The 23,438-nt window shown below is 44.7% G+C and overlaps 1 protein-coding gene across 7 annotated transcripts in view; it reads right to left on the reverse strand.

Annotated features, from left to right (window-relative positions):
- CAMK2G (calcium/calmodulin dependent protein kinase II gamma) overlaps window positions 1–23,438 on the reverse strand; it is a 117,968-nt gene that overhangs the window by 63,797 nt on the left and 30,733 nt on the right. For 6 of the 7 annotated variants that reach the window (XM_032695712.1, XM_032695716.1, XM_032695714.1 and 3 more), the window contains exon 3: window positions 1,005–1,064. In XM_032695712.1, the coding sequence (XP_032551603.1) occupies window positions 1,005–1,064 (60 nt within the window). Of the gene's footprint in view, window positions 1–1,004; window positions 1,065–12,098; window positions 12,163–23,438 lie in introns of those variants that run through there. The other variant, XM_032695717.1, reaches the window with a different exon arrangement.

Consider the following 23,438-nt stretch of genomic DNA (forward strand, 5'->3'; position numbering starts at 1 on the left):
CTTTGCATTATGTGAGGTCCTGAGCTTGTGGAAATTCCTTCTTCATCACATATGTAATAGGCTACAGATGCTAGTCCATGCTCTAAGGCACCTTTCCTCTCCCAGGCCTTGAGATGATAGGAGCAAATGACTGAGAAGCTGAAAGTCAGGAGACCAGACAAATGCCCTTAAAGTATTATCTACATTGACAGTTATGCAAAAGAAAGGCAGGTTTCCCAGGCATGGATGTTTAACTGTGGCTTGGTTGAAGATGGCAGTTTGGTGTTTCTTAATGTTTTCTTAAATAAATTAAATCAGATCTTAGCTAGGATCCTAAGGGTTTTACTTATTTTAAAAAACCTAAAAAGGGGATTATTAAGGGTCCAAACGTCCACTGTGCTTTGGAACTAGATAAAAATCCATGCCCTCTCTCTATAGTTCAATAAATAATGTAGTTTTTTATGTTGCGCCTTATTTTGCCTCTCCCTGTATTCCTAGATAAAACCATTCCCTTTACTCCAGTACTCATTTCTATCAAAACGGGCAGTTTGGTTTTGGTCTCTTGTTTTCAGAGTAAGTGGCCACTGTAATGAGAAGAGCTGATGTATTAGCCCACCCTCCTTTAACTTTGCCATGTTATCAAATACAGCATTTAAACTGACATGCCACAAAGGGCCAAGAAACAGAAGATGGGTGTGGGAAAAACAAACACAACACCTCACTCCCATTGCAGACTGTCAGATGAGCAGACAAGAGTCATGCATCACCCAAGGAGCAGGGACAGCTCTGCATGGGTGAGCAGATGGGAACAAGGCACTCTTTGGTGAACATCTGGATCAGGACACTAAGGAATGGAACGGGGTTATATACAGAATTTGTCATAGAGAAACTGCGGTGATTTCAACAGGCAACTTCGATGAGTTGTTGTGAATGTTCAGAATACATCTGTTCTCTTACAGCATGCTAGCTGAGAAACATTACTACTCCTGTCTCACCCCCATCCCTCTGAGCCCAAGGAAGTTTACCAATATTTGGATGCTTCAGAAGTCGGCAAATTCGAGCTTCACGTTCCAGTTTCTGGTGATCTGAAAGAGAATAAGAAAGAAGGTGTTAAACACCACAACTCTGAACTAAGCTCTTGCTCATATTCGACAGAGAGAGGAACACAGTGACTCAGCAGACATCTAGAGGGCTGGGAACTGCTGCAACACAACTGTCTCCCAAAACCTCACAGTCATTTCAGACGACGGGACTGCCGCTCCCACTACAGAACTAGCACTAAACTGGTATTGCATCCTTTGATTCACAGGGAGTAGCTGCAGAACAAAAGACACAGCTCTTCCATCAGCTTCTCAAATACACAAAGCCACTTGCAGTGACATCCCTTTTGAGACTTACCCCTTCTCCAAAGCTGGAGAGTTGGATGCAAAAGAGATAACTCACATGAAATGGGAAAAGGAAATGCACAGCTCCTGTTAATGCACAGCCATCACATGAAGTAGGGAACTCTGCCAGCTTCAGTGAACTGTAAAGGTAACCATACTTCAGTACCCATGGACAGACTCGCTGGTGAAATGCTGATCACGCACTTAGAAAACTCCAGGCAAGAAGTTCTGCCCAAATGCTAAGTATGCTTATTCCAGCCCAAAGGCAACATCAGTTCAAGCACGACATTCATCCGGATTAAAGAAAAATATCAAGGAGAGTAAAAAATGGTTTCTCCTCCCATGAGCAAGATCAAGGAAAGGAGAGGGAGCTAGAGCAACTCCGCCCTTCTCAGCCAAGAAGCAGGGGGTCTTTTAGCCACTGAGATTTTTACAGCAATGGCTGAGTCCTGAATTTACACCACAAAAGCCTCATCTTCTCATGTGAAATGCTCACATTGGACAAGCACAGATTGACTGAAAGGATCTGAGGGAGACAAAATCTTTTAGGCAGCCCTGGCAAACACTAAACTCTAGACTTCGGGGATGCAGATGCCTAAAATGAGACAAGCAAGAACTTCCCATCCTCGGACTCCCCATTCCAGCCATCAAAAGAACACAGCAAGGGGAAGCAGCAGTCCCTGCACACTCCTGACATTTCCTTTCATGCAGATCTTCAGCATATGGGCTTGAAAACACACCTTCCCTGCAGCCTTGTGACACACAAGAAGCAGGACCCTTGGCTGGCTGGACTACTCAGTAGATCACTGGTAGGGATGCAGCATCCTCCCATTTATAGGAACCCCACTAGAGACCCATTTCAACAAGGCTGCACTGCACTGCTCTGCCTGAAAGCTGCCTGTTCAGCTCCTTAGTCTCTGCATGGTCTTCCCTTCTCTTTGTAAAGGAAGCTTTGGGCAACTGTTCTCTTCCCCATGAGCAGAAGACAGAGACTGTGTCAAATCTCAGCACAGAACACTTTTCTCTCCCAGGCTGGGAATAGCAGCTCAGGGCATTGCAGGATTTCTGTCTTCTTTTCCCCTGCTGAACTGCAGAAAATGTCCCAATTAATACTTTATAGGGCTGAGATGTGCTTACATTCTCATCTGCTACTGTTCAGGAATGGGGGAAGGTAAATTACTGCTTTCATCTCTTCTTCGTTCTCAGTCCTGGAAGTTATTGTTGTTGTTGCATATATTTCACAGTTCTGTGCCAGAACCACTCTCCAATAAAGTAGCAGACAGCAAGAAAGCCTGGAGAGCTTCCACGCTCCTGAGGCCTTGGTGCAGTGCAAGCACTTTCTCACCTGCATTGCCAGGGAGGGGTGGGGGTGCCTTGGCTTCCCTTTTAGCAGCATCTCTCACCAATGAAGTTTTGCAAAATGCAGTTGCAAAGTAACAAATATTGCTGCACACTCTGCATTTGGGAGAGGTTCTCACAGCAGGACAACAGTTTAAGACAAACTATCCACAGCCCTCTCACACGTTTGGGTCTTGCAAATTCTCCACCTTCCCTCCCAGCTCTACTTGGAACTTCTACAGGAGGGGATCCTTCATCCACCCAGATCACATTGCCCTCGTGCGCAGCTACACTTGCTGAGAATCTGTTCCCTAGTACAAGGACACAGAGAAGCAGACAGCAAAAACAGCTGAGCAAAGAGGGAAGAAGAGGCAAGAGCTCACCACGTGCTACTCAGCCACCGAGTCCTGACAGCCAGGACAGACAGCTGACAGGAGCAAGGCTCAAACAAAATGACATAACCATCAAAATGCCATGGGAGATGTAAATCAAGAGCAATTGCTCCCCTGAAATTCTACACCATCATGCAGAGGGAGGGGAGCTGGCAGGGCAGCTAGTGTTCATGGGCAGCAGCCACACCAGAACTTGTGACAAGAGGTCATCACCCCACACCCCATCCCTCCAGCACCACACAGCCTGGCTGGAGACCAGAGGAGGAGTACAGCACTCTGGTCACAAGGTACAGGAAACTATTTCTGGTCGGGGGGAAAGCATACCACACTCTTCTGTCTCCAGGGCAACAAAACAGGCCAACTCAAGCACAACTCACAGAGAAAAAGCACACTCCAGCCCTGGGAGCACCAGCCTGCAGCAGTCAGCCACCACAACTGAGAGCAGCGAAAGGTCAGGCTCGGAGGGTTTCCTGCCGTGAGTCCTACAGGATCACAGCTCCTGCAGGATTGCCATCCTGTTTCAGGCAGCACCAGAACATAGCCCAGTCAGTGACTTGAAAGTAGTTCCCCCACCCCATCCCCAAAGATCTTCATCACTTGGTGGCCTTTGGCACAGTGTAGGCATTTGACTCATGTCAGATCAGCAGCAGAGTCAATTTGGTACTTGTGGGGAACAACCTGGTATCTAAATACATAAGGAATAAACATAGAGACACTATTTTCTACCTTACTCTGGTCTGACAAAGGTTATTCCCAGTAGGAGACAAAATGCCCAAAATTTTTTCAGTCAAACAGAGCAGTCAATGGGTGGGCTTTAACATTTCTCCTATAAAGGCTCTTGCTCAACCTTACAATGCAAAGTCTTAATGATATTAAAATTACGATGAAAAGATCCCTACCCTACCAAGAGCTTGCAAAGAAAATAATTTCTCCTCCCTCTGTCCCAGAGATGAAACTTATTTCTGCAAGCCATTTGTGGAGTGGAGCTGCTTATTCTTGATGCACAATGGAAATACACCTCATAGCTAACAGAAACATGACAACACATCTGACCTACCTTACAGTATCCCAGGCCTGGGACATTGGGTCTATTTTCCACCTTTCACACAACTATGAAATTCAACAAGTAATTTCCATAACTTGCCTAAAACACAGTATATCCTTTAGGAAACATAAAGGTTCACGTTCAAGACTTCAAGTGATAAATAAAGCCATACACCCACAGAAATTTCTCCAAATGTTAGTTATCCTTCCTGTTAAAATTCGGCATTGCTGTTCCAAGTCTGAATTCATCTACCTCCTGCTTCTAAATATTGAATTTCATTAAGCTCTTTTCCTGCTACGTTACAGAGCTGTCTAGCCCTGAACAATAGCTGATGCTTAAAACTTAAGTACAGGATATTACAAACACTCATCTAATATTCATTTACTGTTTTCCAGCCAAAAAAAAAAAAAGAATCTTGCTATTTGGAAAATTATTCTATCTACAGTCTAAAGCAATAAGTATCTACATAGACAGGGAAGTGCAGACTGTGTAGCTTTTCTGTAGTAAAATTTAAAATGTAAATGCTTAAGGAGATGGTGCTTAAAAACAGGAGAAAACTTACTTATGTTTGATACCCAAACTAAGGTGTGAATATCTATTTCTCCTTCTTAGTCCTTTATATGATACGATTTCTGCATCTTGGTTCAGCATGTCAAATGTGAAGCTACATTTAACCCAAGTACCTTTAACATTACTGCTCTGCAAATATTGCACTGTTGTTCTAGTAACATTAATACTGGGTTTCTTTAGAATATACCTGATGAGAAAATGGCTGTTCAGAGAACTGTGATTTCTTTGGGTTGGGTTTTGATTTGGCTAGGGATTTATTTTAATAGAAAACAAGAATGATTGTTTTAGCATCACCTGTGAGAGTTAAGGACCTGCAAAAATGAAACGACTCCATTTTATACAAACATGCAGTCCATTAACTGGGACAGGACTGTTTCTGTACAATAGATGGACAGAAATGGTTTTGCACAATCAGTAAAGTCACAGCTGTAAGAATCTCTAACTGAGCAGGTTAAAACAACAACGACCTTGCCTGAGTACAGAAGACAGCAGACCAAAATCATGATAGTTTGGCCTATTTGTCCTAAATGCATCAAACTTCCAGATACACAGGATAACTTGATGTAAAAGGAAGTGTACCCAACAGAAATAAAAACCAAAATGCAGACAGCTTTACTTCACGAAAACCTGGCAATCTTCAGCAGGGTGTGGAATATGACTAGTTTTATACTGATGCATAATTTCTTACTCTTTTTTAAGAAAATAATTTCTCTGTCTGACCACTTCAGTCTGCTATCCCAAAGATATGGTGGCAGAGATGGATGAACAAGGTGAGACCCAACTTCTGGGCTCCATTCTTCTCCACAGACAGTTCCCAGTTTTCTGCTCTAGCCAATATATGCATGGCTGCTTTGCAGGAGGCTTTTCCTCACCAGGTCTTTCTCCTCCAGGTGTACCCAGAACCTGGAGAAGATTTTCAGACACAGACAGAGTAAAGGATATCAACAAATACCAGTAGTCTAGAGCCGCCAATTGAGAACATTTATGTAACAACAACAGAAAAAAAAAGAAAAAGAAGATTAAAAAAAAGGTCACTGTGCCTAATCAGCCTGTTATGGAGTTGTGCTGAGGAGAAGGGGCTGCCAGGGAAGGATAGGGAGACCTGTTTGCATGGAGCTGCAAAAGGCAGAGTCTGGAGAAGGACACCTACCACAAACCCAAAAAGGAGATGAGCCCCAAGCAAGCGAGGTGAGGGCCAAACCTGAGCCAGGGAGCAGGAGGAGATGGTTTAGGTGTCAGGTGCCGACACTGCCACCCTGCACAGGCAGCACAGCATGAAATCATCCTGGCTTCAGGCATAGCTGTGATGCCCTGACTGGCTCTGGCTCCTGAGAGATGCAGAGAGGGATCTGTTTCAGCCATGGGCAGCTGCCATGCGGACACGCTCTCCAGACAGAGCTTTGTCACAAGCTCCTCAAAGGATCAGTGACCAGGGAGGTTGAAAGAGATGTGCCCTTCGCATTCCATCCCCTCCATCTGCCCAAGGAACACTGAAATTTATTGCTCTAGAAAAAAATGTGAACATCTATTTCAGGTTGTCCTGTCTTCTGGCAAGCAGAAGTAGAAGTCAGCATTAAAAACTAATTGAAAGACTGGACAAAATAGTTACTGACATAAATCAAACAAAGATTTATCAGTGAAAGTGATTAACTTCACACCTCTTGGAAAACAAGGTATAAAAAATTAATTCTAACATACTTTCTTCAACAAGCATTAGAAACACAGTACCATTTCAAAACAGTTCGATGTGCAAGGCACTACATCTACTGCAGCATCTACTGGCTTACTTTATCAAACTGCAGCTATACTGAGGTCCAGTGGCTAAAGTTCATTCTTCATTTAATACATCTGTCTTAAGAAGAGAAAAAAACCCGAGGGGCAACTTTTAGAGCCTAAAGATTAGCCACCTCAATGGAAAGGGAGATTCTTCATAAAAGGCAGTAAAAAGAAGATGCAGGAAAACTAACACTTAGATGTCAATCATCTCTGTGATAAGAATCTGTGTCATGAAGAAAAAACCCACATTCCTCCCTTTACCAATACATAACCTCCTTGCTCACAACTGGAATATACAATTGGCTGCTCAGTACTACAGTCAACCTGTCTTCATCCTGCACTAGGACCATGCTTTGTCCTTGCTGTTAAAGGAGGCTTGCAGCTATCATTCCTGTGGGAACACATTCTAGATTACATTTCTGAGAATGGGAAGAGTCTGGAAGAAGAATCAAACCCAAAGCAATAAACTCAGTTTGATTGCTGTCATCGTGCCAATTCTGGGAGATAGTCAATTGGTGCCAGCTGCTAAGATATCATTTGAGTTGCTTCAAGACAGAAATCGAATTTACATCAAATACATTTTGTAGTGCAAGACTAGTCTGAGCCTTGAGGTTCCTTTATGCTTTTCTTTGCTAGTTTAAATTTAATCTTCCTCTCTGAGACACTCCCAGCAAAAGAGAGCTAGCTCCCTCATCTGCACTTCAAGCCACACACTTTCCCCCATATTCTCTTAGTTTTCCAACAAGGCTATGCTACAGAACAACTGAGATCTTTCAGCATTTGTAAGAGGGTAGCAGAGGACACTATGTCATGCCACATCACCACTTTAAACAGGAATATCAGCAAGTCTCAGACCACCACCATTTCCCCTTCTGCAGAATTTAGTAGAAACAAACACCAAAAAATCATTCTAGGCCTTAGAAATGACCAGAGGCCCCCATAGATTCAGTATATTTTTTCTGACAAGAGCTAAGAGCAGGTGCCTAAGGAAAAAATGTAAAGAAAACAAGCATATAATGACACTTCCTTCCCTCCCTCTCTCCCTCCCTCCCTTCCTCCAGCTATTTGATTTTGACATTTCCATTTCAGTGTTTCTACACTGCCATTTCAAAGACCAGCTAAAATTAATAAATCTGTAGCAGCATACTACTGCCATTGCAGGCGACATTTCTCAAAGCCAAAGTCTGTTTTCCAGCCTCTCAGTGCAGAGCGACCCCTGTGGCACGATGTCCCAAGTGCAAGGGCAGAGGGGCTCCCACGCCCAACCAGCACCTCCAGCCTCTCTGCTGCAGCAACTGTGCAAAAAGTCACCAAGGGGAAGACACGTCTGGAGCCAGCAAGTGAAGATGAAACAGCAAAGCTCCAGTTTTCTCAGCCGGTGAAAGCTGGAGAAACAAGACAGTGGCAAAATCCTCATCACTTGCCTTCAGCTACTGAAAGAAGGAGGAGGTTCAAGTGCCAACATGACACAATAAACAAATACAAGATTTCTTTCAAGAAATGCTGGGAAACATACTTTCTGACAAAGCCTTTCCTCCAGCAAAACCACTAATATTATTACCTTGTAGCAACCTTTCCCCACACTCTTGCCACTTCCCAGAAACAAACAACTCCACAAGTAAAAGCGTAATACTACCCCTAAAAGTACATACTTATATGGATCCTAAAGACAGCCTAAAGTTCACACAGTTGGTCACAAGCTGTGTTTACACACACTAGGATCCGTGAACCCCCTGGTATTACTGTACTGGGAAACCAAAAGAAACAAATTAAAAGGAACAAACTATATAAACTTAGAAGAGTTTCCACTTTTCTGTTCAAGTAATGAAGAAATTAGACTATCAGCATCACAGAGTAAAAGTCAAGATGATTTAAGTAATTCTATTTGTATCTCCAGTGAGCACTCTGAAGAGTGGGCCAGATAAATTTATTCTTTTTTCCAGTAATTCATGGCCTTGGTACTAACTTTGCAAAGATAATCTAACTGAAGACAGATATTAATACGAGTACAACAGCAGCAAAAAGAAAAAAAGTATTAAAAATACCTAAAAGAGAAGAATCTTCAAAAAAAGTCATAGTGTGCCCCTTTGACATTGCAGTTTCTACACTCAGTGTCATTCAAAGCTGCTTTCTCACATGTGTATTTTTCAGTTTCTCAGCAAACAACTTGTCCAATTTTTCTTTGGATTATCCAGCAGGTGGACCTGGTAAGGGAAGGAGAATTCCCGTCCTCTTGCTTTATGGGAAATACTCAGGATATGTGTGTCCTGAGTATTACCCATTGTACACATTATAAAACAAAACTATAGCACACTAATGTGCACGTTAAGAGGAAGTGGCGAACTTGGGCTTTCATAGACACCAGCAACTTTCCAGGAACTTCAAGAGTCAAAAGAGGTCAAATTAGTGAATCAGGGCAGGCTACAGGTGATGGTGATCTCAGTCACAATTAACTATGTGAACAGAGAGGTTAAGTGTACTCCAGCCCAACATGCCATTTGTTGCCTACAAAAGCACAGATAAAGCCATATTGGGTGTTTTCACTCTCTCAGAGAGAATGGCCACCATTCAGCTTAGGTCTTTGTCTACAGCAGATCCCACAGTTTGATCAAAGCCAGCACTGCAAAGCAACATGGAATCTGAATACATATGCATTCAGGAAAAGGAAGGAGCAGCACCCCAGCTATCCACTGTAGGTATAGCCTTTGGCTTCACATTTGAGATCAACTCAGAATACAGGCAAATGACCTCCTTTCTGAGCTTGCTACAGCACTCAGAGCAAGATTTTGTAAACCCGTTCATGAAACATCCCTGCACAGCATACACTGACCCCTCCCCACAAGCCATAGGCTCCCACATCCCCTGCTCTTCAGGCTGTTTTAAAAGCCTCACTGTTCCTAGTCTTACTCAGTCACATGCAATGAGCCAAGTAAAGCCCAGTGGATTCAGTCTGAAGCCTTGGTGTCAGTGCAGCCGCTGAAAAATGAGCCATCACCATGACTGCATTAGGAGGGTAGAAAACACCTGCCTGCAGAACAACTGACATAGGCCAAAGCAGGCCCAGTCAAAGTCTTCAATAAGCTCTGACATGACACAGATGCCATCTCTCATGTACAAACCCTGCTTGTGGTCCACATCTCTCTGGGCATGCCAGTTCCTCTTGCTGGCAAGATAAATGTCTTTTCATCTCCCCAGTCATCCTTCGCATGTTGCCGGTGGGATACACAAGGCCTGTGTCAACTCTGCTTTATTCTGTGTTAGCCTCTCCCATTAACAAGTTACTTTAGTTACAAAAACCAAAGAAGAATTTCCAAGAGCCTCTAACCTGAATTTCATTTCCCCTCTTTTCCTGCTAACCATTAGTTTATTTTGTGCCACCGTGATGGAGGCAAGTCATAGAGGGAACAACCCTTCCGGGTCTAGTGGTGAAGAGGTGGGAAGGAAATGTTTCACCACTGAGGTTACCTTCCAAACACCTACAGCCACAGAAGTTGGCACCTACAGTCTGCTGCAATAATTAAGAATTCTACCAGCTGACCATTAAAACTACCCACCAAACCACCAATTCTACCTGTTCCATTGGCTACTAGAAAAAGTATCATTTCTTGCTTTACAAACTTCTTTCTTGCTCAAAGTGGGATGAAACACAAGGAAAACCAGTGCTGCAGTGGGAAGGACTGGGAACCATTCCTGCAGCAGCACACTGTAGCTCCCCTCTGAAGCAACACATCCTTCAGCTGACAACAACAAAAATGCAGCCACCTTCCTTCTAACGTGAAGCAATGGAGATCACCAACCACAAATGCTGACAGGCAGATAGAAGCACAGCAAAAGGCAGAAATTCTTTTATCTCATTTTATCTGCTGTGGCCAGGAGGCATTAGTGCACCCATTGCAGTCCTGACACGGGAAGAAATGTGGTGCAATTGCACTCCCCCTAAGAATGGTGCAACTGCCCTGCTGGCCAGCCTGGCATCTGGGAGGCATTTGCTGGAAGGTCTCCACTCAGTTTGTGGTGAGCGTAACAGCTTATTTTAGCTCTTCCTGGGCATACCGAGTTAGTGTCATTTAAAAAAAAAAAAAAAGCCTACATCCCTGAGAAAGGAAGAACTGTGGGGTACAAACAGAACTAGCAAAATGAATGAAGTTTTCAAACCAGAAGATGCTGAGCTCCCCAGCTTTGAATGGTCAAACAACTTCCCCTTTCTTGCAACAAAACAGAACAAAATGAGTACAACTCTCTGTCCCGGTCATTTCAGACCTTATATCTTGTAAGGCCTTCAGTCCAGAGTACTTGTGTAGCCAACTCTCAAAGCACAGCCCCCCATACCACCTGCAACAGAGCTCTCCCTTTCCTTCCCCCTGCCCCTTATGCAGCACCCCCACCTCCTTCCCCTGGTAGGGCTGTGGTTCGACACATTCTCCTCCATTTTGCCTCCTGCAGCTTGCACTTTCCTCTGCAGCCCCACATCCTGCAGCAGGCGTTCCCCCAAGCCTATGTCCTGCAGCACCACATCCCCCCAGTTTCCTGCAACTCAGCAGGGAGACATACCCCTTCCCTGGGAAGGCAGCCCTCCACTGCACACAGGGCAGCCCCAGTCCAGCTCTCCCATCCCTAGTTTCCCATCTGCAATGGCACCATTTTTTTTTAAACTGCATTTTACAAGTAAATCACGTGCTCAGCTGCTAGTTTGGGTGCAGAGCCAAGAAACACTCTGGTGCATGGGGGAAGGGAGCTGATGTATTTTTTGTTTCATGTGACCAGCTTACCAGAAACTTCACTGAGACCAAGAGCAGACTCTCCACCCACACCCCTCCCTCACCACCAACCCCTTCCCCCAGACACTCTCATAGCAGAGATGCAGAGCAAACGCACCACAGGAGAGTCTGGCATCTCACATGCCTACAGCCAATCTTCCAGGCAGAAAAGAGGTGAGACACCAGCTTTGCACCCCAGCTGATCAGCTGAAGGTGTACATATGGGGAGCTTATCTTTCCTGTAAAGCCTATGGGCTGCAATGCAGAGACAGGTAGAAGTTGTGGGTTAGGAAATTATGGGACAGGAGTCTGCAGTCACATTGCTAACTTACACATACACTCCACACAATATTTTTTTGGTTAGAAGGTTAGGGGGGAGAATGTTTCAGATCCAAGAGGCTGGCTGTAGGATGTACATTTAAATAAACAGCATCCCAACAAGCTTTCACAGAGATTAAGAGAAGACAAGTGATTTGTTAAATAAATACACAGCCTAAATTTTAGAGGGGTTCCACATGCTTTCTGCAATGAGATGGACAGGGCAGTACACATGACAGCATGTCTTAGGTCACACAGAGCTGTACAATGTTTTTCCTTAGGAGCCCTTTGTAGAGCTCTCTTGAATTGCCCCTAGACCTGCACAGCATGAGCAGAGATTTGGGAAAAATAGAAATTCTGGCAAATTTTTAGAAGACAGATACTTAAATGGGGGAAAAATATGTTAGAAAACAAACAAAACATCCTCATAAAAGAACAACTACTTCTGTAGCATATTTTGTTGGAGAATCTCTAGGTGTGTAACAAACATTTACTATGCAGCCAGAAAACCTTTGAAGCACAAGGTTTCTTTCCCTACCTTTAAGGAGCTGGAGAAGAAAAGCAGAGGCACTGAAACCTGAGAACATGTCAGTGACAAGTCTGTGAACAAATTCAGATCTTTGGAATCTGAGCCTCTCACTACCCTGGTTTTCATCCTTCTGCAGAAAGAGAAATGAAGATAGAAACAATGCAGTTCAGATCTAATGGATTTTGAGCACCCTCTCAAAGCAAAAACTGATAGAGGCAGCATTAGTACTGCTGAGATACCTCATCATGTCTCACTCTGGGAAGCATGAAATCCTACCTCAGTGTCATATTAAGAACTAAGCAATTTTTACTATAAGGTCTGGTGTTCAGAATTCGAAAAAAATTTTTTTTTTTTTTTTTTTTAAACCAGCATTTATCCTGTTTGGGTGGAACTGCCACTCAACAAATCCTGCATTGCACTTGACAAGAGCACATTCTGAAAATAGCTTCCTTCACATGAAAGCTCCAGATCTGGACTATCTGGTGAGCAAAACAGCTTTAAAGTGGTCTCCCTGTCCCATCACCATGCTTGCTTTCAGATTTTCAGGGAAAGAGTTACCTGACTTGCATCTTTTTCCAAAAAAGTAGCTGTTATGCTACAGTTTTGATTTATTTTCTGGCTAAGTTAACTTCTTGTTTTGATGAATGTTTAATGTTCCTGGCTAGATCAGTTTAGATCTTGTTTGCCTGCAGGCATTTAATGCTGCTACATTACTGCAATACTAATTTTAAGGTCATCTACAGCTCCCCCCACCAAGTCTTTTGCTATTGTTTGGATCTAGATTATGTGGTGCATTTTGGCATTGAATTCCACAGCACCATATCAAGTTAACAGACACTTATCACATCTCCAGAGATGGCCAGATTTGCTGATTAACAGACAACACACCCAGAACAGCAATCCTCACTGATTAGGTCCACCTCATGTACTGAGCCACAGCAAAGACTAAAGATGAGGGGCTGACACGGTAGCTCTCAGAGCACTCAGCTCTGTAAATTGCTGCCTATGCCAGGTTAAAAAAAAAAAAAAAAAAAAAAAAAAAGAGAGAGAGAGAAGAAACAGAGGTGTGTCAGAAGGAGAAAGAAAATGCAGTGAAACAGTTATTAAAGCACTAACACTGATGGCTACAAAGGAACTTTCTCTGTTGAGATTCGGTTTTAATAAGGTGACGGTTAAGACGTCAAGCCAACATGTCTGAAGACTAAACCCTCCCTTTTCTGTAGAACACACAAATGAGAGTAGTGGCAGAAAAAGCTTTTCTACACTACCCACTAGACAGCCTCAGCTCTGACCTAAAACAGAGGTTGAATTAGAAACCAAAAAAAGAGAATGGAGCATGGTCTGCTATGGCCAGAGCCTGAGAAACCTCCACAGTCCAATATGACCTCCATGGAGCACAAATAGGGGCTCCAGACTGCAGCACCCCTTTTAAAAGAAGCTCCCCAAAAGGCACCATTCTCAACAGATGGCATAGTAAAAAAATGTCTCCTTATGCTTCATTTTGCTATCTCTACCTGGACAGCTGGTCCAGCCAGATGAGACTCGGGAACCCGCTCATCCTATCACTAAAACTGCTATCTCCATCTCAAGGTGAATGCTAGCAAATGAGATCCCTGCTCCTTCCTAAGCTTCTCTCCTCTTCTTCATTCCTTCCATCAAGCATTGTATCCAAATACTGCAGTCCTTCAGCACGGCAGGCAGAGGACAACTACAGGTGTAAACTGTGAAGATAACTGCTGCAGCCCCAGCACAGAAATACATAGCTCATATAGCTCACTAGAAAGCTGAGGAACATGGGAGAAGTACAGCCCATTATGTACAATAAATAACTAGATAAACAATCATCTGTGCTGTAGGGCCAGTCTCTGCAGCAAGAAGAGGTTCCTAGGTCCTGTGACCCAGCAGGGGAGGGGAGCAGTGGCAGGGCAGGCAGCCCCTTTCAGGACTTAGGGACAGCAAGTCTCCCAAGCTGCTTATATCTAACACAGCCAGGATTTGAAGCGACAGCAGCCAGCGGGCAGGAAGGCCTAGAAAGCGTGTCCTCCAGGCCCTGGTAAATGCAAGCGTAAAATGTGCTTCGGCACTTGCAGACAGGCACACATACAGGAGGCAAAGATGACTAAAAAAGTGTCCAGAGGGAAGCCAAAGCCACAAGCGTGGGAAGGACAGGGCACCCACCAAAAAGAGCAGTGCAAGGAAAATGGGATCATGTGAGATGAGAAAGCCCAGCTCAGAGATAAGACTTGTTGGCCTTGGTTAAAGGGAGCAAAGGACAGCACAGTGGCTGTTCAGGGCAGGCTGTTCTCCTTCACAGGCCATAACCCTCAGAAGCAGCCTGCAGCCTTACAGTTCACTCAGAGTGTGAGTGAACTGTTCACAGTTCAACAGAGAGTATGTCTGGCAACTTCTGATGAGTTTAGCAACTGTTATGATCACAAAGTAATACGTTTTCCATTTTACAATTATTAAAACAATTTCCTCTTCTTCATATATTCATTCCTCCACCACACCACGAAATGTGTTTCTCTCTTCAGCTGGAGCAAAGCCACGAGACCCTCCAGTCATCACAGACAAGGGGGCACCCAGAGAGGCCATTTAGCCTAACCACATCAGCCACCATTCAAAACAGTGGCCATGCTGTCAGTGAATCATCTTAGGAAGCTTCTGCCTCCAGCCCATTTGCTTGTTCTCACCTCCTCAGCCAAGGTTGTGCCAGAGCAGCTGTTTGGGTGGGCAGCCCTACGAGCAGGAAAGGAGAAGAGAGCAGAAAAGGCAATTTCAAATCTTTTCTGAAGTCAGTTAGCTACCAAGGCAGTTGATAAAATTAACAACCTTAACAGAAACTGCCCACTGCAAACAGCAACCAAATAAAGCTGCTAGTTCCCAAATGGCTGATGACCAAGCCACAGCTGCAACGGGGGGAGGAGAGGGGGAGAGCGCGCATGAATCCTCGAGTGAGTCACTCACTCCCTGCATCCCTGCTGGCCTAGATAAATGCTGCTGCCAGTCGATGATGGGTGCTGCAAACCAACTCTTAAGCCTGTAGCATCCTTGCTGCTCATCTTCTGGTGGGCACAAAGCCTGCACTGAACAAGTGCAAGTAGGTAAGCAGGAGAGGTAGTCACATTAGGTTTCTGAAGTTCCTGTATGGTTCCAATCAACTTTTATGTCTCTTCTTGTCCTTGCTCCTGCTTTCAGGTGTTCTCCCTCAAGGGCTGGAATCTCAGGCAGCTGAGGATGCATTATAAAGCTCCCCCTTTTAGAGAAGGAAAACGTGAAAGCAAATAGATAATAAAATAAAAATAGTAATGAAGACGCTGTGTAGGAAGTTGCTCTGAGTCCCTGTACTGGCATTAGTTTGTTGGCTGCTCACTTCTACCATCTGCGCAACGAGTCCTAACGGATCACATCAGAACTGCCTTACCTCAGCATAGAAGTTTAGGATGAAGGCAGAATTACCCAAAGCATAAAATGCATTGGAATTAAGAGCAAATCATATCAAGTCTATACCACATGTGTAACATCTCCACTACAGATGCACCAAGGACAGGGAACTGGTCTAAAACAGACACTCCAGCTAGTTAGGTCTCTATAAGACAAAAGAAAGCCTCAAGAACTGTAATACTGAGGCACTACATCTGCAAATCCTGCAGTAAAGTCACTCATTGTTTTAAGAATGAAGGGGTATAATTAAGTCCTGTAGTGCCCAATGCAATCCCTATGGGAGAGCTATTAAAGCTTTAACAGTCCGCACCCACTGACAACGTGACAGATTTCTTCTACCTGATTTCATAAGTGTACAAATACACCAGAAGGAATGGAGTGAGAAAAGGAAAAGTACCTTGAAGGAATAGACAGTCTCAGTTTGCTGCATCTGCAACTCTGATGTAAATGCTGGATGCTGAGGTTTTTAGGAACAGAAGCTGGCTAGCTGATATTCACACCATAAGGAAAGAGTCAGGCCACAAATACGAAGTTTCAGGCTAATTATGTTAAATTTTGCAGTCTTCTAAATTCCACCTTCTGTGTCACACAGTTCTGAAAATTTCCCCCATGACTCTTGGTTGTGAAATTACAAAGCACTCAGAATCCTGGGTGAAATATGGTTGCTTTCACAATCATAACTGCCCAAGATTGCACCAGCTTCTCCTCCAAACCATTATCATAAGTATTCCAGGGAATGCAAAGAAATGAAAGAACATCTTCTCCTCCATCTAATCCATTTCTCTCTCTGGCCTGAAGACATATCTTAGAGTGGTTTCCCCACTCCTGATCACAAAAAAACCCCCGATCAACACACGGCAAGAGGATCACAGTGTTGCCACACGTGGTTAAAAGCAAGGAATATGCACAGAAGAGAGAGCAACACAAGGTAGCAAGTAAAACTTTGCACAGGGCACCTGCCTCAACCCAGAGCATGTTAACAGCAAATCCTACCAAGTACATGTGCATGCCATCGCTTCATAAAGGGTTGCTGATATAACTAAATATTGAGGAAAGGTCAACGGATTAAACTACTTGTGCAGTCTTTCTACAGCTCCCTAGACAGGCAGGATTGTTTGGAAGCTTTGATGCCAGGTTTCTCTAATGAAACTGCAGCCAAAACAAGCATATCTGAACTCCTTTACTGCATTACTAACAAGTGAAGAGGAAAGAGATGATAATTTCTGCAGCCTTCATACCAACACAGCTTACACTGAGAAACAGAGCAAGAGAATGAATGAAACAGAGTGGTCAGGACATGAAGTACCAGACCCTACCCTGAGATGGGCAAAGCAGTTACACTAGTCAGGAGAATACTCTGTCCAGTCTCCAGTTGGGTACTTCAGCCCACTGACTCTCCTGAAACACTCAATGCTGCTCTCCATTCCAAGAAGCTGTCTGAGTAGCAATGCCCTTGTGCCTAAAAAGCCCACAACAGGCCCACCCAAGACAATTCATGAGGCCTCTGAAAATGCAAAGATGTCCTGCCTTAAAAAGGTCTGTCTTCCACCCAGCTCTGCCAAAGGTACCCTAAAACACAGAAAATCCCCACTTTAGAAGAAAATGGTCCAGGGACTAAACAAACTCTGGAGAGCCAGAAGAAAGCATCTTCCCGTTACACTGAGCTCACATAAAAATACAGCAATGGACAAATCAACCAGTGGACTTAGAGACCTGGGAAGACTTCTTTATTTCATTCTATCAGTCAACTTGGTCCATCCAATACCACTCTAGTGTAATCTCTGCTTAACTTCCCTAAGCATCTGGTTCCTGTGCACAGAACATACGTCACGTGCCCCAGTGCTTATACGTCTGTGATAGAGGCAGATTTATATCAACTGGCTCAGGTCCTGCTTGTGCAATTGATCACCCTTTGTCATATTTAAAAGAAGCGTTTCTTTAGCCAAACTCTGAAACCTAGGGCAAGAGGCTGTTCACCGAGCTGTCAAGGAGATTGAGAACTCAGAAATAAAAAGTCTGCGGGAGGAGAAAGTCACCAGGATTGTTGAGCCTCTGTGGGATAGAGCAGGGGTCTATGTTCTTCAGAGAAAGAAACATCTTTAGGAGGAACAGCTTGCTGCTACCAGCAATTATACTACATTTTAAACAGCAAATATGTTTCCATTTAGTGATGAGAGTTTGATTTAATGTATGATGCCAGTACAGGTTTCTTGCTTTTGAAGACAAGTTTCCCCTCTTATACTCCTCCCATCTCACCATACTTGTGGACTCCTTCCTTACTTCACATTTCTAACTAATAGATTTGTGCTTTTAAACAAAACAGTTTTTTATTTTGAAAGATAAACAACTAACCAAAAAGGTCTATAGAAGAAATTGCCTACTTTGGTTCTTTATAGTAAAAAGCAAGTAACTTCATATAAATCTTAATTCAGAAGGTACCTAAAAGACAGCTGTGGGTCACTGCTGGTGACCTGTGGAAGTCAGGCAGGATGATGACACTTGGCTACCTCCGCTTGTACGTCCAGACTGGGGAATGAGAGGCTAGAGAGCAGCCCTGCAGAAAGATCTTGGATCCTGGTTGAGGGCAAGTTGAATATGAGTCAGCAGTGCCCTGGTAACCAGGAGGGCCAACACTGTCCTGGGGGGCATCAGGCAAAGCATCACCAGCCGGTCGAGGGAGGGGATTGTCCCGCTCTGCTCTGCACTGGGGCGGCCTCTCCTGGAATATTGTGGCAGTTTTGGGCACCACAATATCAGAAAGACATTAAGCTATTAGAGAGTGTCCAAAGGAGGGCAATGAAGATGGTGAAGGGCTTTGAGGGGAAGCCGTATGAGGAGTGGCTGAGGGCACTTGGGTCTGTTCAGCCTGGAGAAGAGGAGACTGAGGGGAGACCTCATTGCAGTTACAACTTCCTCATGAGGGGAAGAGGAGGGGCAGGCACTGATCTCTTTTCTGTGGTGACCAGTGACAGGACCTGAGGGAATGGTCTGAAGTTGTGTCAGGGGACGTTTATGCTGGATAGGAAAAGGTTCCTCACTCAGTAGGTGGTTGGGCACTGGAACAGGCTCCCCAGGGAAGTGGGGAAGTCACAGCACCAAACCTGATAGAGTTCAAGAAGTGTTTGGACAACTGTCAGGCCCATGGTAGGATTCTTGGGGCTGTCCTGTGCAAGGCCTAGAACTGGACTTCAGTGATCCTTGTGGGCTCCTTACAACTCAGGATATTCTGTGATTCTGTGATTCATTTCTACAGGCACCCAGGAGACCTGTGAGTGCAAGTGTAGGCACGAGCACACAGCTCCCCTGCCACAGGAGTAGCAACTAAGGTCATCTGTAAGCTGGATATAAAGAGGGGGTGGCAAAAGGCTGTAGTGAAGACTTGGTGTCACACCAGGACAGGCAGGGAGAGCAAATAACGAGAACAGGTCATGATCCGGCTGGGGGAAGGGCAGGATGGGAGCTGCAGAAGCAAAGAGAGAGAAAATGAGGCACCACCTTTCCTGAGAAAAGAATGAAAAAAAAAAAGTTTAAAAATTCTCTTTTGTAACAGTGACATGTAAATTACTGCTCTAGCAGACACAGAAATGCCAGATGAATGTGACACTGGCTGGTTTGCACAGAGGGAAGGAGGAAGATGCACTTGATGGGATCCTCAAAAGAAGACGCATGGTCTTACCAAGTACTGCTCTCCTCTGCTCCCTCCAGGAGTTCACAAGACAGGGTTGGAAGGGCAGTATTTGATGGCATTAAGACATCCTTTCCTGTCCTTGCTGCCTCAAAAACAGAAATATATTTGACATGCAAAATAACCTGACCCAACTTACAAGCAGTTTTTCTAGATTTCTTTTCAGAAAAGGTCAATGTGACAAGGTCAGACAGGCTTTTATGGAATCTGCTTGCCAAATCCAAGACAGCACTCAAGAGCATTCTTGTTCCAAGTCTCTTACAGTTCTGTCTCAGATGATGAATAACCTTTGGGACCATGGAGGCAATTCAGAGCAGGGTTCAGAGGACTTCTGTGGGCAATTTTTCTATTTGATATATAATTTCCACCTAAAACTAAGCTTTCTATTGAATTACAAGTCCTTCTTTTCAATAATGCACTTACCAAACACATAAGTAGCATCTCCCTAGATGTCTTGGCAAATATTGTCTTTGGTTCTTTTGGTAGCTTGTTAGCATACTGTGTGTATCTCGTGAGGGCCAGGCAGCATGGCACTAGCACAGTAAGCTTTCTCCAAAAGCTTTGAGCAAGCCCACGGGCTTTCTAACCTGCAGGCTGGCAGCTGTCTGTTGGTAGAATGCCAAGAAAAAAATAGGATGCCCCCTCACAAGAACCAGACACACAATCGGGAGCAAGCATCTGAACACGGTCCAAATGTGCAGGACTAATGGCATGCTGTCAAAGGTTTCATCAAAAAAGTTAAAGAGAGGTTTGATTCCCCTGCATTGTGGACACGATGCAAGTTCCAATATGAGAAGCAAAGACCAGCAGATGGAACAGAAAATCACTTCAGGAGTGCACCATGACCCTCACGAAAAATGAATACACAAATTACCATCTAGAATTAAGTTTCACATAAGAAAAAGAGGCAATAAGGTGCCTTTTGTAAAAGACCTGCATGCCCTGCTACACCACTGTTAAGAGTAAAGTAAAACAGGAGGAAAGATCTCTGAGCAACTGCTTTTATTTTAGTGAGACAGGAGAGGAAGGGAGAAAAAAAGTCTTCATTAGTCACTGATAGGACTGATAGGATAAGTTGTATTTACAAAGAGTGTGTTAGTCATCCACTATTGGGTTTTTTTTTCCCAGAGGAAGCTGAGGAGGGCTTTTCATAGCTTCCATGGGAGACAAGGCCTTCATGCCCCAAAGTGCAGCCACTGCACACTTCACCCCAGGAAGCACTCATGATGGCACAAGGTCTCCACATCCCTCTACCCAGCCGCTGCCTTCTGCTCTCTGACAGACACCGACCAGGAAGATGCAGGTGGAAAACGGATCCTTCCGATTAGCATTGGCCCACACTGTGTCTCAGGGCTCGGTCTATTAAACACACATCAAAACAGCATTGCCAGCTCTGGTGGGAGAAAGACGCAGGAAAATCCTGAGGCTGCAGCTTCTCTAGTAGCTGTCACTGCTCACATGAAAAGAAAGGAAAGGAAGAGTGCAAGGCAAGCAATTCAGAGGTTTTGCAAAGACAGCCGCTCCTCTTTTCCTCCCTAAAGTCGCAGCATGCTGCAGAAAGCCTAAAATACACAGAGACTCTACCCCAGCCAGGGCAGTATGAAGTGTCTGGACTACTATGTACTTCTGCATAGCTTCTGTGCATGCCCCAGCTCTCTGAGCACATCTCATCCCCTGCAGTCAGACAGGAATCATCTCTTCCTGAACACCTCCTGACTGTGCTGGCTATGGCCAGCAGGAAAGGCTGCAGCAAGAAGGACCTGCCCTGCCCCTCAGTGTGGAGGGAACATCAAGGAAATGCTGTGGCCATGTTGCTGCCAGCATCTGCAGAGAGGTTCACCTGCTAGAGAGCTGGAGGGTCAGGCAGACTGGGGAATGCAAGAGTTGTCACAGAGTAAGTATGCTGTCCCTTCAAATGCTGAGCTGTTATCAACTCTTCAAGAGTTTCTGATGTGAGGAATCTGTCTCCTGTTCACATGAGCAATTCTGGGAAGTTAGTAAATTCTCAAGAGGCCTACCAGCTTAGTGCACGTTTTACTGCTACTGTCCTACAAATCTGTTCAGTCCTGTTAAAAAAATAAACCAAAATCAAACCTGTAACCACGCTCAAGTCTGCCCTGCTAACAGTGATTTTGCTGCCTCCTCCCCCTGCCCAGCTACTCATTCATCTTCACACAAAATAGCAAAGGGATTACGCAGATGTTGCTTTGCTATCCTGACCTTCTTAACCTATGCCCACATGCCATCACTGATGTTGTGTGTTCACCATCCCATCAACCATACGTCAGAGGCTAATTCCCTTCTGGCTGTACCCTCATTCAGAAGCTGGATGATAATTCTCATCTCCTGCCACATAGCTTCACAGGAACAGAGACAGGAACTCCCTGCATCATTGGGAAGTGAGGTTCAGAGTACAACCCTAACTGTAAACCACACCTGAAAAGGACAACACAGGCAATGTACCTAGAGTTGTATCTGACTGAGAGGCAGCAGGAACTCTGAAAAACTGAATGCTCAGAGCAGAGATCCACAGCAGGGACAGCACAGAGCATCTGTGGATGTGTCCCAGGGAAGAGTAAGGGGTAGAAGGAACTGCACCATGAGGGACAGGATTTCACTCCAGTGCTCAGCAGAAGCAGCAGTTCAAATGGAGCTGAGGCAACTGCAAAGGAACCACAGAAGGTGGCTGAGCCATCAGTTTGTATATCAGCTACACCTGGGTGAGCCTCTGCCTGATCCAGAAAGAGAGACTGCGTAAGTCCTGCAGAACAGGTCAGCAAAGATTTTCAGAGTCATCACTTGACCACACTATGGACAGGAAAGTTGCATTTGATCCAGCAAGGATAAACTACCTTCACTGACCAACTCCCAGCTTCACAGGGCCTGAGAAGAGATGTTCCAGGCAGCCTAGAATAAAACCATGGTGATGTCTGGAGAGAGGGAACAAACAGCCTTGATTCAGAACAACATCTCAATAGATCTACAGCTGTGGAGATTCCAGGTGAACAGGAGGAAAGACTCCAAAAATTGCTTGGCAAACTGGAGGAAGCATATAGCACACAGCACACACAGGACCAGGTAGGGGAAGGTCTCTGGCAGGGACAAGAGGAAAACTTCTGCATGGCCATGACTGCAATGATCACTGACACCACCACTGGTTGGGAGCTGTAGGGCTGACACATCCAGAGGGCAAATCAGAGTCACCTTCCCAAGAACAATTTTCTCTGGAGCTTTGGAGCAGGGGGAATGGAAATTAAAAAAAAAAAAAAAAAAAAAAAAAAAAAAAAAAAATCATCAAGGCCTCTTCTAACCAAAATCCCACAGACAAACCACATTCTAACTTCTGAGACTTACACACCAACATAGCTAATAGCTCCCAGAGTTTTCCAGGGTGCACAACTGTGGTGAGGAATACACCTGTCACAGTTGCATTTTCATTCCTTTGGCAGGAAAGGTGTGTGGAGGAGCAAAGCAAAGCATACTGCAGCACATGGATTACTGGGCTTTTTTGGTCACTTTCTTGGTTTTTAGATCCCTTTTTTATACTTCAGAAGCCACTAAAGTCATGGTAGTTCCCCAAGCACACCACAGCCACAGTACTATCTTACCTCCAGGACAGTAAAAATACCAGCATCTCTACACCACAGCTAGCAAAGACACAGGCTATCAAAATCCCAGGCTTTCCATGACCCTCTCTTTGCTGTGAATGGACAGATGGGTGGCTCTCTCCAGCATCTTCCATCCATCTGCCTCCTCACCTCGACTAAGGGGGACAACAAATCAGCCTTCCCTTGGATCTAATGACGATGAATCCAGCACTGTAGACAAGCTGTTGCCTGTAAGCACTCCAGTGATCACACAGGTTTTTCTCCATAGGCTTAGGGGCTGGAAAAGTTCCAGGAGGCTGAGCTGTAGCGAACAAGACTCTGTGCAAGGGGATACCACAAGCAGCTGTTCTCTGGGAAGCCAAGACCTTCGCTTTAAAAGTGCAGCAGCAGAGTGAGAGCTGGAGTAAAACTGAAGTGATAAGCAAACTGCATAACAATTTCCTCTGGAGCTGGCATTCATAAGCAAGAGACAGACACCCAGCTTCTGATACTGTTCCTGCTGAGCACCTTCTGTCCTTGCAAAAGAACTCAAAGCTTTATGGAGATGTCTACTCTGCAATCAAAGGTTTAATCACAGCATGAATAGATAGATCCATGTTAGCACTACACTCA

This window comes from Chiroxiphia lanceolata, chromosome 8, assembly GCF_009829145.1.
Source record: "Chiroxiphia lanceolata isolate bChiLan1 chromosome 8, bChiLan1.pri, whole genome shotgun sequence".
Classification (NCBI taxonomy): Eukaryota; Metazoa; Chordata; class Aves; order Passeriformes; family Pipridae; genus Chiroxiphia; species Chiroxiphia lanceolata.